Raw genomic sequence first — 14,791 nt, forward strand, 5'->3', positions numbered from 1 at the left:
TTATGAACTGAAATAAACGAATGACAGCAGTAAAGACGACATGGATTAGTTATTGATCGCTTTTATTTATATGGATATTTACAAATCGATTTAGCACAATTTCCAGATGTATATATACTGTTATCAATTGTGTTGCAAAAAGGTATGACTGACAGACGACTATGCGAAATCAAGTGCCTAATAGATGAACTGCATGAGCTAAACTGCCCTTGCAGTTATTCGTATGAATACATAATTACAATTGTTCAATTACAATTCGTTCAAGAAAAATATTTGACCGCCTTATTTGGTGCAAGCCAATTTGTCGTGGCTATCAATCAATCATTTTTCGCAGATGTGTTTTAATTTAAATGTTTAAATTATCAGAGGTAAAATACGAATTGGGTTGCCTTCGCTTAACTACTTACAATTGGTTAGTGCGCTCATGCGAAACAATTATAATATTATCATTACAGGTGTCGTACAAATTAACAATCTAATGAACTAGTCTTGATATAAATAAAGAGTTTTGCAGTGCTTTGGGTAACCGAAAATTGGGTGGTGAACCTGCTTTTGCGTGTTATTTAAAAATATTCACTTCTGCATTTTTTGCTTACGTCCTAAAATCATTCGTAATCGTGTGACCTAAAATTGACTTAACAACTAAATTCCAATAGTTAATGACAGTTTATGAGTTTTTCTTTTATTTTCCCATAGTTTTGCGTTGGTGGCTGGTGAATATTGTTGGTTTCATCTGATGGTAGATTGTAGGAATGCATGCGACCGCAAATTCTATTGATCTTCCTATTCAACGCTGAAAGGAGATAGCATTGATTACTTCATTGAATCTAATTGCATCTAGCGATTGTGAGCTTGGACTTACTGTCTGATACTATGCGATCGCTTGCTCGCTTACAGTTTCTTCAAATAGGCGGCACACTTAACCGCACTGCTAACTTGTCCTGTGTTAAGGAGACTCAACTTCTTGTGCTTGGCCCGGAATTTCTTCACATAGGCGTCAATAAGATTCTTAATCTTGTGCGGATTGATCTCACCAGACCGACTGTGGCAGATCTGCAATTTATATTAAATGAATACGCTTACACTCTTTATAATTGTAATGATTAAACTATGGCACTTACCTTTGGCACGGCTCTCCGCATAATGTCCTTGTAGTCATCCTTGGTAATCGCTTTCTTGTTAAAGTACGGTTTCAACACCAGTTTCACCTCCTCAACGACGCGTTCCTGCCGATTTAGTTTCCGTAAAAGCTGATGGGGGAATAAATAATTAGTTTTATTTTCTGTTCTTATTGGGTGTTTCTGAAATGGACTCACTCTATCCTTATTTTGTAGATCTGTCGCCGAGTTCGGCACGTCGTCATAAAAATCAGGATTCCTTGCACCTAATCATAGAAGAGAAATGCATTAGAAATATTTGACCAACCCGATTTTAAGTAAGATAAATTAAGCTCGTTCACACACGCACCTTTTACTTTTGATTTTCGGTCAGCCTTGGTGCGATTCGACTTTTTGCCCACCGCTGTGTTGTACCGGGAAGTCATCCGGATGTTGCTAATGGGCGAACTGCTTCCGAACAGGTTGTCGAAAATTTCTACCTTGCCTCCGGTTGCTCCACCCTTCGCTCGCCTGCTGGCTTCCATTGGAATGGGCGGCTCGAACAGATCTTCGTAGTCCGCCGAGCCCGGCGAGTAAGGACTCTCGATTTCCATGCTGAAGGAGTCGTCTAAAGCGTTGCTCGATCCTCCGGCATTTCCGAGGCCGCTTCCGTTTCGGGGGCCACCTATTCCGCTACTCGTGGTGGGCATGTTACCGACGCCACTGCTGCTGCTGGCTACACTGCCTCCGGCCTTGGGCAAAGGAGTGAGTTTCTTTGAAGGAGGCGTGGGACTGGAAATTGAAGGTATGTGCTGCGAACTTGACACCACACTGCTGCTCGTGAGCAGCACATTAGAGAGAACGGTTATGGTCTTCCCATCGGCTGTCTTGTCATGGTTGTCGCCTCCGCCGGCACCTCCTCCGCCGCCGCCCGTGCTGACGGAACTGCTGCTGATGTACTGGGCGGAGCTCACCTCACTCTCTTGCTGAATGGACCCGCTCTGGTTCGGTTTGTTCATCAGCGCCATCACCAGATCAACCGGATTAAGGGCGTTCCCCTGTGCCTGAGTGTTGGTGCTCGCATTCGACCCGGTTACATGGGCGCCATCACTCTCTCCCTTGTCACCAGATCCGGAGCCGATTGCGCCACTCGCCGGCATGCTAGCTGTTTGCTGCTCTAGGTTTTGGCTCGGAGTTGGTGTCGGCGAACGCGGCGAAAGTGAGGGCGACTTGGTGGGCTCGAAAGGATCATAGGCATCTGGCGAGCACGGTCCCGACTCTGGCGGTGTATTAGGGCCAATCTTCTGACCGCCATCGTGACTGGCATGGCCGTGCTGGGGAGTCTGCTCCGCAGGTGCCATAGAACATGATGCCTCCAGCTCGTCCGCAGAATTAATATCGTCAACGTCTTCGTGAAGAGGGTTGTTGCGCACCTTGTGCTGCATCTTTTTGGTAGGCAGGTTGAACTTGACGAGAGGCGGTTCAGGTGGTGTCTTAGGACCCGTTGACTGCGTCATGTTCTCATACGAGGTCTCCATGATTGCGTCCAAGGATCCGACCTGGGGAGTCTTCTCTCTTTGCCCATTTTCCCTCATAAGATCGTGATCCCTGTCGCGCTCCCTCTCCCTTCTCGATGAGAGTGGCTCTGTCGCATCCTCGCTGTCTGTGAGCACAATGACATCTGCCGGCTCCTGATGAACTTGAAAGGGCGAGCGTTCCAGATCGATGATAGCCACCGGCTTAGCCTCCAACTTTTTACGCTTGCGCTTCGTCTTCTTTACTGCTCCCACAGCACTGCAAATGTTGCTATTGGAGGCCATTGACGCCATGGACGTCATGCGATTGCTCAAGAGATGCTCCCTGCCGGGTGGGATTGTAACTACAGACTGCTGCTGGGAGCCCAGCGTGGCGCTAGCATTGTTTGTGTTCGACTCCTTGTTGAAGCTTACGCTAACCAGAATATTGTTGCCCGAAGCAAATACTTCCTTCGATGGCAGAGGTTCTGGTGTCTGGGTACGACGTTTACGTTTCTTTTCTTTGCGTGGTTTCTCCAGCTGATGCTGTTTCCTTTTCTTTTTGCTCTTGTCCCGCTTGCGCTTGGTTTTTTTGGGTGTTAGCCCGCCATCGTTATTATAATGGCCGCCTGATCCCTTGGGCGTTCCAAGCGGAGGCGTCCAAGACGAGTTTTTGTCCTGGAGGGCGCTGTCGTGGAGGAAATCGCAGCGATCGGGTGATGGCGATGGTGACCACTGACCAGTCGTCATTCCTACCTTCTTTCGTTTTCTCTGGGGAGCAAGGAAGTCGTCAGCATCCTCGAAGGGATCACGTTGCCGCGAAATGCGACGCATCCGCGCTGCTGTCGTCGGACTGCTGCTGCCCGTCCTCTTCCTCCTTTTCTTCTTATCGGACTTCTTTTTTTTCTTCTTGTGCAGATCCTTGGGACTCTTGGAACGACTTCTGCTCCGGCTGCGACTTATCCGTGGTGTGTAGTTTGGCGAGCCCATATATAGGGGTGATCTATTACCATCTCCGTTGATGCGGTTGGGAGTGTGCGAACGCGATCCTCTGGAGTGTACTGATTGAACTGGACTACTCTCTCTTTCATTGCGGGGAGTCGGTACCGGTGAGGGTGAGCGGGCATAGCGTCTGTTCGTAGAGGTTCGACGGCCCCTACCATGTTTATGTGGAGGAGGTGAAGTTCCTGGCGGTGGCGTCGGCGACATGCTAAAGCTGCGTCGCTTGGGCGAACCAGATCGGGAGCGCGGGGAGCCCCGGGAGTCACGAGAAAGGCTACGTGAGAAACTGCGTGAGTTTCGCCTTCCCGAACGACTTCTGTGCGACCGCATTGCGTCGCGTCCATAGCGATCCTTGGTCTGTGGCTGATGTCTTGATGTGCCCACCACATTTCGAACATCATAGCGAGGTAGTTCCCTTCGTTTGGGACGTTGAAAGTACTGCTGATGCTGGCCATGCTGGTTGTAGTGAAAGTAATTTTGTTGCTGATTATGCTGATGCTGGTAGTTTTGGTTCTGTTGATAATTTTGTCCGTAATGCTGGAACGGCCTGTTGTGGAACTGCTGGTTGCGGTTGTTAAAACGCAGGCCTCCACGGCCACGGAAAAAGCCGCGCTGTTGGTCCCTTCCGCGATAGGAAAATCTCTGGCGGCTGTGCGAATTCGAACGCGATCGAGACCTAGAATGAGAGCGGGAGTAGGACTTGGAGAGGCTGTTACGTCGACGCCTGTTCCTACTGCGACTTGGGGAACGACTTCTGCTCCTGCTTCTGCTAATACTCTTGCTCTTACATCTGCTCCTGCTTCCACTCCTACTGCGACTAATGCTCTTGCTGACTCTCGGGCTCTTAGAACGGATCTTTGGAGTGAGACTCCTGGAGTCTGGACGCGGGCTCCCATCTGGCTCCGGCTTGTCCCCACGATAATTGCGATCCTTTTGTCGCTTGCCGACCTTTTTGAAAGTCTCGCCCTTGTTGCGTTTTGAACGCGACTTTGACTTGGCTTTTTTATTGTTAGCCGTGCCACGGCTTCGACTGCGTCGCGTTGACTCGTTCTCATTGTTCAATTCGTCCTCTGACTGAATATCCGTACCGGCAGCTTTCTCTGGCTCATCCTCGTCGCCGGAAACTTTAGAGGACCGAGTTTTGGGACTCGTGTTTGCATTATTTTGATGTGTTGTGCCAGCCTCTTCCTCCTCCGCCAAATTTTTTTCGTCCAGGCAGGGCGTGTACGAGCGATCCTGCTCGTGCTCGCTACCGCTTTCGTTGACATCCTTCTCTAAGCTTGTATCCTTCTTTGATGCTGGTCGCTTAGACGGAGCTCTCTTAGGGCTGACTTGTGCCTCCGTTTCGGTAAGCAGTGCCTTCTCGAACTCTTTCGGTTTGTCAATGTCTAGCTCCTCCCAGTCGCTATCATCATAAAGCTCGAGTACTCCCTTGGCCCGATCTCGATCCGCAGCGCGATCCTCTTTGACCAGTGGGCTGGGAGTGCTGCGCGTCCTAGCTTCCTCTGCATCGTTTTCCTCTGGGGGTGCAGCTTCCACGTTGGTGTTGCTTGGCTCGTGATCGGAGGACTCGGACTTCTCCGTTGGAACAGCGTCAGAGGACTCTTCGACCAATTCGGGTTCATCAGGTTCTTCGGTTGGATTCTCCGGCTCGTATAGGTCATCATTATTGACTTTTTCGGGAACGGGTTCGGGCTCAGGTCCCAAAGGCAATGGTATATCCGTATCCTCATCATCATCATCTAATTGTACTAAATCTTCATTCATATCGTCGTCATCCTGTCCCAGAGGAAAGCATTAAATGAAGATGAGAAGAGAATAAAATACCATGTTTAGTAAGCGTCAAAGAAGAATTGGTCTGAAAAACTATTAAACGTAACTTACTTAACTAATTATATTGCTTGCTTTGTTTTCGATAACATTATATTTGGTTTTAAAAACTGAAAATTAAAATGGTATACATTTGTGTATGCCTTTTTGTTTTAGAAGATTATGGCGAGAATAATTATGTACCCATTACTTACCTATATAATTTTAAATATGCCTTCAGATATATATGTTTTTGTTTGCATAAGTTTGCCTTTTACTACTGGTATTGAAGTTAATGATTATAGTACCCATTTCAAACATTTTTCATCACAAAAGCTGATATTAAAATCACTTTTTTCTTTACCTCGCTTAATCTGTTTGATAATTACCTAACTCCTACTATTATTCATGTTAAATATCTCTAGATTCTCATAATCCCATAGATATCATACCTTATCAGATGCATCCGCTGGTCCGTGTGGAACCCCTGACGGCATCGCCGAGGCATTAGCAACCGCCTGCGACTCCTGCGAGTAAATTGAGAAGTTCGGGCAGTTGTCGGCATCGTCATTTTGATTTGGATCGTTGGGCTTTGCCGGTGCTTGCTGGAGTGGGGTTATCTTGAAGAGAGGACTGTTCCAAGGGAGGCTAGCAGGTGGCATGGGCGGAGGTGGTATGGACAGCACAACTGGCATACCCATCACTGGTGCGGGATGATGATTGAGGGGAGGTGCGAACATTGGAGTCTGTCCCGAAAAACTGTTTGATGACGACGCTACTGGGGCTGGAGGCGGCGCACTTCCAGGGAAAGTAGGAGTGGGTTGGTTGGCTGGCAGCACGTTTTGCTGTCGTGGTTGCTGCTGGCGGGTGGGCGTGTTGAATCGCAGATGGAACGGAATAAAGCTTGACATATTGGTGTTGTTGCTGGAGCCGGAGCTGCTAATGTTTTGGTTGCCAAAGCCACCGCCAGCTTGGCCGTCTCCATCACCGGTCAATTGTCGCGAGGAAGCTCCCCCGCTACCGCTGGGCACACCACCTCCACCGCTAGATCCTCCGGCGCCGCCTCCACCACCTCCGCGGTAACTGGTATTGCCGCTGTAACGATTGTTGTAGCTATCACTTGAGCCTGCTCCTCCGCCTCTGTTGTAGTTAGGCCCTCCTCCTCCCTGTTGGTAAAGCGGTGCCTGGGTTAGATGCTTCTCGGTCTTAGAAGTACCTGTCTTCGGTGCAGGCGCTGCTGTCGCTGTAGGTGCAGGTCTGTGTGGAATATTGAGGCTACCATCCGCCCTAATATGTACTTCGCCTAGGTTACGCGAAGCATCATGCCAGCGATCCTGCAGATCCAAAATGCTAGACAGTATGTCTGCAGTGGGAGCTGAAGACGGAGCTGAGGGCGGCGCTGCTATGCGCGCCTTGCCTTGGAGCAAGGCTTTACGGATGCGCGGTGCTCCAATGCTACCAATGCGCACCGAGGTTTGCACTGCAGTCGATCCGAGTCCAGCAGAACTGATCTGGCTTACTGCGTCCGGCTCACTATCGGAGAAATACTCCAGGTCGTTCGCATTGCCAAATAGGGAGAAACTGGAGGCTGTTCCACCACTTAGGTGAGAACGTTGAAATCCTTCCGATTTTACTCCCATCTGTTCTGCAAGTCGCTTGCTGGCTGAAAGACGTCGACCAGGCCCCTCACTAGAGGCAGTGGCGGCCCCACGACGACGCCGACGCCTACGCCGTCTTATCACTTTCTTGCTGGTTTTAAGGGCGAACTTTTCGTCAAAGTTGTTCAGATCGTACTCGACCACGTAGGTGCGATAACGAGTCCTTCTCCGCCGCCGCCGCTGAACAGGTTTTTTTTTCGTGCTTGTGGTTGTGCGCCGAGTAGTTGTAGTAGTGGTTGTGGTAGTGGTGGTGGTGCGGGTACGAGTCCGGGTCAGTGTGGAATCTTCCGTCGACGTAGCGCCCGAGCGAGTGCGTCGCAGTACAGCGGCCCTAATGCGTTCGTTTTGACGGGTGCGCAGGATTCTTGGCGGTTCCTGCACCTCACGTACCCTGAGACGAGTCTCCGGCAAGCCCATACCTCTAATATCCTCGTATAGCTGATTCAAGTCGTCTGCCAGCTCCAGCTGCTCATTATCATCCTCGTCGTCGGAGTCAATACAGTTGTCGCAATACCACGAGCCAGCTGGGATCTCGTACAGCGGCGGGTCTAGGCAGTCCATGTGGTATCCCTGATTGCAGCTGTCGCACAACAACATTACATCCTCCCGATCCGGACATTCGCAGATTTCGCAGTTGGTGACCTCCTCTTCGGAAAGCGCAGCGGTACCTGCCTCGTCATCTAAGACCAATTCGGTATTGGACTTACTCAGATCCAACCTCACTTCTCTCACCACCCGGCGACTAGCGTAAGAGTCCCGCACGATAATCCGGTCGAATTCAATGCGATCAATGGGACAAGTTTGGACATTTCGGGACCAGGCGTCGATGCAGGCCGCGCAGAATATGTGCTCGCATGTTGCTGGCGTGCCAATCTCCTGCTGCCGGAAAGTGAGTAAGCAAATGGGGCACTTCTCCAGCAGATCGTTACTGCTGATGTCGGAACTGAAGCCGTCGTCGGGGTCAGCGGGCGTGGGTTGGATTCTTTCAACCGCGTTGGTCGTCCCCTCGGGCTCCTCCTCATCGGAGGACTCTACCTTCTTTCGTTTGCCGTTTCTCGTGGGCCGTTGATCGATCTGGAATGAATGAAGTAGTGCATTAATAGGTGATGGCGCTGGGAAGTGGTTGCAACTTCAATGCCTTACATCGCTGCCGCTGGACGAGCAATCGCTCCGCGGCCCGTGGCGATTGCGCAGCTTTCGCGTAGACTTCCGGGGCACGGAGTCGGAATCCGAATCCGAAGCCACCTCCTGTCGACGGGTGCTGCGTCTCAGGCGCGTCGCCGCGGAGCAGGAGGGGCGATCATCCCGGTCTTGATCCGACGCCGAATCCTCCGAGTCCTTGAATTCGATCCGCATGATGATGCGCCGGTTCCGCTGCCCGCGCTGCTGACTCAGGGGAGGACCAGCGTCGGATTCGGCATTGGAATCACGGTCGGACATGCTGATGCAACTGCGTATGTGTGTATCAAGCCGATATATTGATGTGTGTACACTGTCGGCGGGGCAGGCGCGTGTGTATTACATATATATTACAAATAGGGAGTGCTATTCGCACGATTTGCATCTAGTTATCCGTTCTTGCTAGTCTCTGCTCTCGGCCTGGTAGCCACATTTTCGATACGATGCCCAGCCGGAGTCCGTGTAGTCGCCTTTCGGCCTGGCTTGTCTGTAATTGCAGGCCGCTGTGACCGAAGAGTGCAGGGTGCAGGGTGCCGAGTGCCGATTTCCGTGAGTGGCATCAATTGCCAATTTTCGGGAACTCCGCCTGGCGTTTGCCGCTCAACAGCTTCCGTGATGAGTCGTTTAAAGGGCAGATGCTGTGGCCAGTGGGCAATGCTCCCGTACTTTGTAGCTCCAACTTCGGTATTTCCAAATTGGTAGCAAACTCAAATTTTTCTCACACAGTTTCCTTTACACACACACTTGGATTTCAGCCATTTTTTCAGCTAGAGGTGGGTTAACGTCAGTGAACGCTTTCGATATTTTTGTGCCACAGCCGATTCCATTCAGACGGCGATAGGCGCCTTATGTTGTCTAAATCGAAAGAGTACAGATTATTCGGTTTCAATAAGAATATGTAATGGTTTGTGTACTCCAAATGTCACTTTTTTAATTCTGTTTAAACTGAATCTTACTACAAAATGCTGATGGACAACAGGAAAATTAATTATTATTGCAAAGGTTACCTTACAATATATTAAATAGACTCTAAATTAGCACAAGTGCATAGAAGATCCAAATAAAAAGAAAGTACTAAAATAATGAAAAACTAAAATATTTAAATGAAACATAAATCAATTTCTTTATATTGCCATTGTATCGTACATAAAGAACTGAAATGAAACAGAATTAGGTTCTTTAACAAATAGTGTTGATAATCAATGATCACCTCATAATAAGTTTTTAATAAGTAAACAGATAAGCAATATCGATTGTTGAAATGTCGATAGGAATGACCTAACAGATGCAATTAGTTTAATAATTTATAATTTTCTTAAAAGTTATACACGAACGGTTTAAATTACGAATATGGCTTACCAGAAATAGAAAAGCAATTTAAAAAAAGATAATCTATGTAATCTAGTAATCTATGATGTCCCGCCATATCGATTCATTGTTTTTTTTGGTGTACCACCACTAATGAACGAAGTTTAAATCTAAGAAATAAACAATCATCTGTGAGCTTAGTTGCGCTTGCTTGCGAAATGCAGGCGGATATTAAGGCCGACATCATCGTGGAGGCGATGGAGGTGCTAGTGAATCACATTCTATACGTGCGCGGTATATACCCCTCGCACATTTTTAAAATGAAGCGGATGTACAACTCGCCCATCTATGTGTCCATATTTCCACCGCTTAATAACTACCTGGCCGGCATCCTAAAATCCGCACAAGAACTTCTCCGCCGCCGAGAGCTGCAGTGCCTGGAGCTAATAGTGTATCAGAAGGAGAATGAGAAGTTGGAGAGCTATAAAATGCAACTAGAAAACCAGGGGAGTGGCCTGCCGGCAGATGATCATTTAATGGAGTTCGAGCAGAACATGCGCTCTGTCATCTACAAAATTTCTCAGCGCTTGAACCAGGCGCCTAAACTGCCCGCCGGAATTTGTCAGTTTAAGGTGCATCTGCACACTACCCAGGAGGCATTCATCCGCTTCAGCCAAGACTCTCAGTACCAAGAATTTCCCTGGCTTCAGGCCCAAAAAACGGAATCCCAGGCGCCAAGACGAACCGTTTCACTCCTTCCTTTGGCTAGGGTGGAGGATTTGGGATTGAAAATGGATGCCCTCATCGTTAGTTAAGGTTATATTCCTAAAACTGTTATCCATTTAATCGACGTTTGGTTTATTTTAAACTACAATTGATTCTAATCATGAATCGTTCTCTGATCCATGGTCTTTCTTTAATGAATAAAAAGCACGCCCAATGGTTTTATGGCTTAACATTAGATTCTTTAAATAAAACCAATTTTAGTGTCATTCCATTTTGAATTATAAAGACTGTTGAGGCTTTAGAGAAAGCGTCACATAGAATTGACCGGTACTCGAGCGACTATAGGTGTGTCTTCTAAAGTAGACCCTGGCGTTTTAGATCCTCGAACGTCTTTCGGTTGACAACGTTTCCCAGCGAGTCCTCGAACTCTTCCTCCTGATCGGCTATCCAGCGCTCGCTCTGCTTTTGCGACTTGAGTTTCTCCCACAACGTGATTGCGTCCTCGATCTGGGTGACATTGGCGAAATGGGCAGTGTTCGGAATGCCGAGGCAACGCATGCCGTGCGCATGGCGCCACTCGGCGAAGTGCCGTTGAAAAGCCTTAGGACCCTTGTAGGTGAAGTTTCCGCATATCTCGCAATTATAGCTGATATTCAGGCCATGCAGTTTATACAACCAGTAGGGGATCGGTTTACCGTCCCAACCGAGCGGCAAGTTCTTGGGATTGTACGGAACGTCGTCCGCGTCGGGATCATCTTCGTTGTCCGACTCGCTGGCCTCCACATCGCTATCGTCTCGCTCGCCACCGGTCCGAGCCTGTTTTCTCTGCACATTCTCCTTGGTAGCCGCTCTCTGCTCAGACAACAGCTCCGCGTATTTGTAGAGCAGCGCCTCTAGCTGGGCAATCTCCTTGTGGCGTTCGTGCTCCCGTGACTGCGCACTAGCTGTCTTTGCGCTGGGCTTCTTGGCCATCAGTGCGGGATCCAAAGTGCTTTTACCTTTGGTAGAGAATAAACGCTGTGCTCGCTCCTCCAGGGTGCCGCCGCACTTAAGACCCAGAGCCACCAAAGCCGACTTCAGACGATCCAGTCCTAGCGAGGCCAGCTCCTCCCAGCTGGAGAAGGCGGATAGATCAAGGTGTGCGCCGGTGTTGGCCAGCGCCGACTCAGTTTCCTTAATCGAAAATCCCGGAAATGTGCCCATCAGCCACTGGCGCTGGAAGTCAAGTTCCACCTTTAGCAGCTCCCCCTCCAGGTCGAGCAGGGGCTGAATTCGCAGGATGAAATGGTGCAGGTAGTCGTTGAGGGTCTCTATGTACATGCGGTACTCGCGGTTCTTGCGCTCTCTCGGAATATCGAAGACGTGGTCAAAGGACATAAGGTAAGTGATATAGTCCAGTTTCTCCACCGACCGCAAGTTGAGGTACAGCTCGTAGCACTCGTTGAGGTCCAGATAGCGACCGCCGCCCTCCTCGTCAGTGAACTCCACCAGGGCACTCATGTCGTCCGGATTGTTGTACACCCGAATCATCTCGTCGAACTCGACAGACAGAGGCACGCTGACCTCCGCCGGATGGGACTTGTAGAACTGCTTGATTTGCTTCAGGCGGGCGTAGAACTCATTGAACTCGTTGGGTCCCGAAAGGGCGGCAATCTCCGCCTTTCGCTCATTGTCCTTGTCCTCGTAGAGATCGCGTAGCTGGGATGTAGAGTTGTGGTGCAGTTCCATGAGGTACTTCAGCCGGTGCTCCGAATGGATGCGCTCCTTTTCGCCCGGCTTTTTGGTCGCATGCTCGTCCACCATCAGTTTGACCAGGCGCTCGCGCTCCTCGTGTAGGCGCCGCTGCTGCTCCAGGAGCGTCTCCATGGCTCACGAATGCAAAGATTTAAAGCGCAGTAATATCAAATGGAGGGCTTTTACTCAGCGAAATCCCGAAGAAAACACAATTTTTCGTCAGCGTGTGTACATTAAAATACACTCACAACAAAGCAGGGATGGCAAATATTGTCACATCATATTATTGTCAGGTTGTAATACTCCGATCACACTGGCAATTAATATGACTATCAGGATTGCAGATGATCGATTAAAGAACGATTATTAAAATAAAATATAATTTATATTTAAAGAACCAAAAGGATTTTTCATTATTATTTTTATATAACAAAATATATCGCATGCGTTTTCTGCCTAGTCGATTAAGGTGAAACCCCCATCTGTTACAAATGCGATAACAATTACATCGTTTATCGGTGGTCTGACAGCTCCAACAAATACACATTTTTACCCATGCAATCGTAGGGTCACACTTTCGTGAAATCATATGATCGATTTGCAGTGAAAATTTTCAGACGTTGGGCAGAAGGCAAAGTAACTTATCGTTTTCCATTTTCCTCGTGTTGGTCCGCCGTTTCCAACTCAGCTCGTCTGTGAATTTATTAGCTTAATTCAACTTGCAATTATTTCCAGGCACGGTTGTTGTACGTGGGCTTCTTCGAAACACTTGAATTTCCTTTCGGTTTGTGCAGTGAAAAAAATCAGTCAAAATGGCACTGAGCGATGCTGATGTACAAAAGCAGGTAATTGAAAATTTGGATTGGGGACGGGCAGGCGATCAAGGTCGTAGGGAAACAAGCAAAACGAGAGGCTTCTCCAAAGTTAGCCTTTGCAATAAAGATGGCGAAGTCATGGGATCTCCCAGGTCATGTGAACTTTTCACCGCCAGTAGTCCAATTGGACTGACATCCTTCCAATTCGGCCCGGTCATTTGGGAGTTGCCGGAGTTTTGGCATATTTGTTCGCTAATGAAAAGACATCAATTTATTTGTCCAGATAGTTTGCGTAAAAAGTGTGTAAAAATTCGTGCTGGTCATGTGACACGGCCCCCGCATTGGGGCAATGTGTTGGAGCGAGACGACTAGCCCTGCACCCCACACTCGCACTCTCTGTCACACGACCAGCGGACCCCTTACGTTATCAAAACTTTAACGAAAATAAATAGAGGCTAGGGTCTTGGACGTCTCCCTTGTCCATTTATCATGTCCAGTTATCATGTGACACACAGGCAACTACTAAACAGGACAACTGTTTCAGATCAAACACATGATGGCGTTCATTGAGCAGGAGGCCAATGAGAAAGCCGAGGAGATCGACGCCAAGGCCGAGGAGGAGTTCAACATCGAGAAGGGACGCCTGGTCCAGCAGCAGCGTCTCAAGATCATGGAGTACTACGAGAAGAAGGAGAAGCAAGTGGAGCTGCAGAAGAAGATTCAGTCCTCCAACATGCTCAACCAGGCTCGTCTGAAGGTGCGTGTCGTCCAGTTGGTGGCCCTAACCTTCACCGGAAAACACCTAATTTTTTATCATTCGTAATCCCCGGTAGGTGCTGAAAGTGCGCGAGGACCATGTGAGCAGCGTGCTGGATGATGCCCGCAAGCGTCTCGGCGAGGTCACCAAGAATCAGTCCGAGTACGAGACTGTGCTGACCAAGCTCATCGTCCAGGGCCTGTTCCAGATCATGGAGCCCAAGGTGATCCTGCGCTGCCGCGAGGTGGACGTCCCCCTGGTACGTAACGTCCTGCCTGCCGCCGTGGAGCAATACAAGGCCCAGATCAAACAGAACGTCGAGCTGTTCATCGACGAGAAAGACTTCCTCTCTGCTGATACCTGCGGTGGTGTTGAGCTGCTGGCCCTCAACGGACGCATCAAGGTGAGTACTGTCCGTTCGGTGGAGAGAGAGCAATCCCAACTGATCTAACAAACCACTTCAGGTGCCCAATACGCTGGAGTCCAGATTAGACCTCATTTCGCAGCAGCTGGTGCCCGAGATTCGTAACGCACTTTTCGGCCGCAACGTCAATCGCAAATTCACCGACTAAATTCTATAAGTGCAAAACAAAACATAACTAACCAGAAAGAGAACCAGCATCAACACCTATCCAGCAGGAACAGTTCAAGTTATTACAAGAGAAGCTCCACCCACTAAATATTGAACCCAAGTAAACTCATCCTTTGGCAGTCAGGAGGCAACAGCTAGGATTATATTCGATTTCAAAATACTTTTGCCGTTGTCTTTGTATAGTTAAACTGAAACACTCAAGAGCATTTCGGTCCTTGTGTACGCAACAGTTTTAATAGTAACCACACTAAACACGCATATATATTATCCGATATATATGTCTGTATGCCAATACTTACTATATAGTTTAGAGGACACGATCCTAGGAGCATACGAAAGCATAATACGAGTTTGTTAAAGTTTGTTCGTTTTTTTTACATATGCACATATTTCTGAGCAGTAGGTCCAGTCATGTGCTTATATTGTATACATACACTTTAAAATTTTGCATACATTCCTGTCCAAGAATTTTTATTTCCGTTTTGCCCTCGTTGATTGTACATTATTTTCTGTAGTCTTTGTTAACTTTTTATATGTCTATGTCGTTTATGTTTGTAATTATCAAGAGCAGCGTTCAGGAGGAACACCGGCAGTGGATCG

The 14,791-nt window shown here is 48.4% G+C and overlaps 4 protein-coding genes across 4 annotated transcripts; 2 read left to right on the forward strand and 2 right to left on the reverse strand.

The window, feature by feature from the left end:
- Nucleotides 1–45: 45 nt before the first annotated feature.
- LOC6726832 (PHD and RING finger domain-containing protein 1) lies at nucleotides 46–9,092 on the reverse strand. The gene is made up of 7 exons (XM_016175946.3): nucleotides 8,224–9,092; nucleotides 5,875–8,154; nucleotides 1,468–5,392; nucleotides 1,317–1,384; nucleotides 1,122–1,250; nucleotides 863–1,053; nucleotides 46–793 (listed from the first exon to the last, which is right to left on the reverse strand). Exons 1-6 carry the CDS (start codon nucleotides 8,518–8,520, stop codon nucleotides 892–894), a joined length of 6,861 nt encoding a protein of 2,286 aa, XP_016033340.1. The 5' UTR covers nucleotides 8,521–9,092; the 3' UTR covers nucleotides 46–793; nucleotides 863–891.
- Nucleotides 9,093–9,674: 582 nt separating this feature from the next.
- Nucleotides 9,675–10,523, forward strand: LOC6726833 (DNA polymerase zeta processivity subunit). Its single transcript, XM_002102204.4, has one exon. The coding sequence runs from the start codon at nucleotides 9,786–9,788 to the stop codon at nucleotides 10,380–10,382; it is 597 nt and encodes a 198-aa protein (XP_002102240.1). The 5' UTR covers nucleotides 9,675–9,785; the 3' UTR covers nucleotides 10,383–10,523.
- Nucleotides 10,446–12,305, reverse strand: LOC6726834 (splicing factor 3A subunit 3). The gene has a single exon (XM_002102205.3). It carries the CDS (start codon nucleotides 12,157–12,159, stop codon nucleotides 10,648–10,650), a length of 1,512 nt encoding a protein of 503 aa, XP_002102241.1. The 5' UTR covers nucleotides 12,160–12,305; the 3' UTR covers nucleotides 10,446–10,647.
- A 205-nt stretch (nucleotides 12,306–12,510) lies between these two features.
- On the forward strand, nucleotides 12,511–14,645 carry LOC6726835 (V-type proton ATPase subunit E). Its single transcript, XM_016176147.3, has 5 exons — nucleotides 12,511–12,663; nucleotides 12,763–12,872; nucleotides 13,387–13,599; nucleotides 13,676–14,002; nucleotides 14,064–14,645. Exons 2-5 carry the CDS (start codon nucleotides 12,840–12,842, stop codon nucleotides 14,169–14,171), a joined length of 681 nt encoding a protein of 226 aa, XP_016033341.1. The 5' UTR covers nucleotides 12,511–12,663; nucleotides 12,763–12,839; the 3' UTR covers nucleotides 14,172–14,645.
- Nucleotides 14,646–14,791: the final 146 nt, after the last annotated feature.

Source organism: Drosophila simulans, chromosome 3R (assembly GCF_016746395.2).
Source record: "Drosophila simulans strain w501 chromosome 3R, Prin_Dsim_3.1, whole genome shotgun sequence".
In the NCBI taxonomy this organism is placed as follows: domain Eukaryota; kingdom Metazoa; phylum Arthropoda; class Insecta; order Diptera; family Drosophilidae; genus Drosophila; species Drosophila simulans.

Bases quoted from the DNA above. Each gene is read 5' to 3' on its own strand.
- LOC6726834 (XM_002102205.3), bottom strand. From the start codon at position 12,159: ATGGAGACGCTCCTGGAGCAGCAGCGGCGCCTACACGAGGAGCGCGAG.
- LOC6726832 (XM_016175946.3), bottom strand. From the start codon at position 8,520: ATGTCCGACCGTGATTCCAATGCCGAATCCGACGCTGGTCCTCCCCTG. The intron at 8,155-8,223 runs GTAAGGCATTGA...CATTCATTCCAG, and splicing joins GCTCGTCCAGCGGCAGCGAT to ATCGATCAACGGCCCACGAG. The intron at 5,393-5,874 runs GTATGATATCTA...CCTCTGGGACAG, and splicing joins CAGCGGATGCATCTGATAAG to GATGACGACGATATGAATGA.
- LOC6726835 (XM_016176147.3), top strand. From the start codon at position 12,840: ATGGCACTGAGCGATGCTGATGTACAAAAGCAG. The intron at 13,600-13,675 runs GTGCGTGTCGTC...AATCCCCGGTAG, and splicing joins TCAACCAGGCTCGTCTGAAG to GTGCTGAAAGTGCGCGAGGA. The intron at 14,003-14,063 runs GTGAGTACTGTC...AAACCACTTCAG, and splicing joins CCCTCAACGGACGCATCAAG to GTGCCCAATACGCTGGAGTC.
- LOC6726833 (XM_002102204.4), top strand. From the start codon at position 9,786: ATGCAGGCGGATATTAAGGCCGACATCATCGTGGAGGCGATGGAGGTG.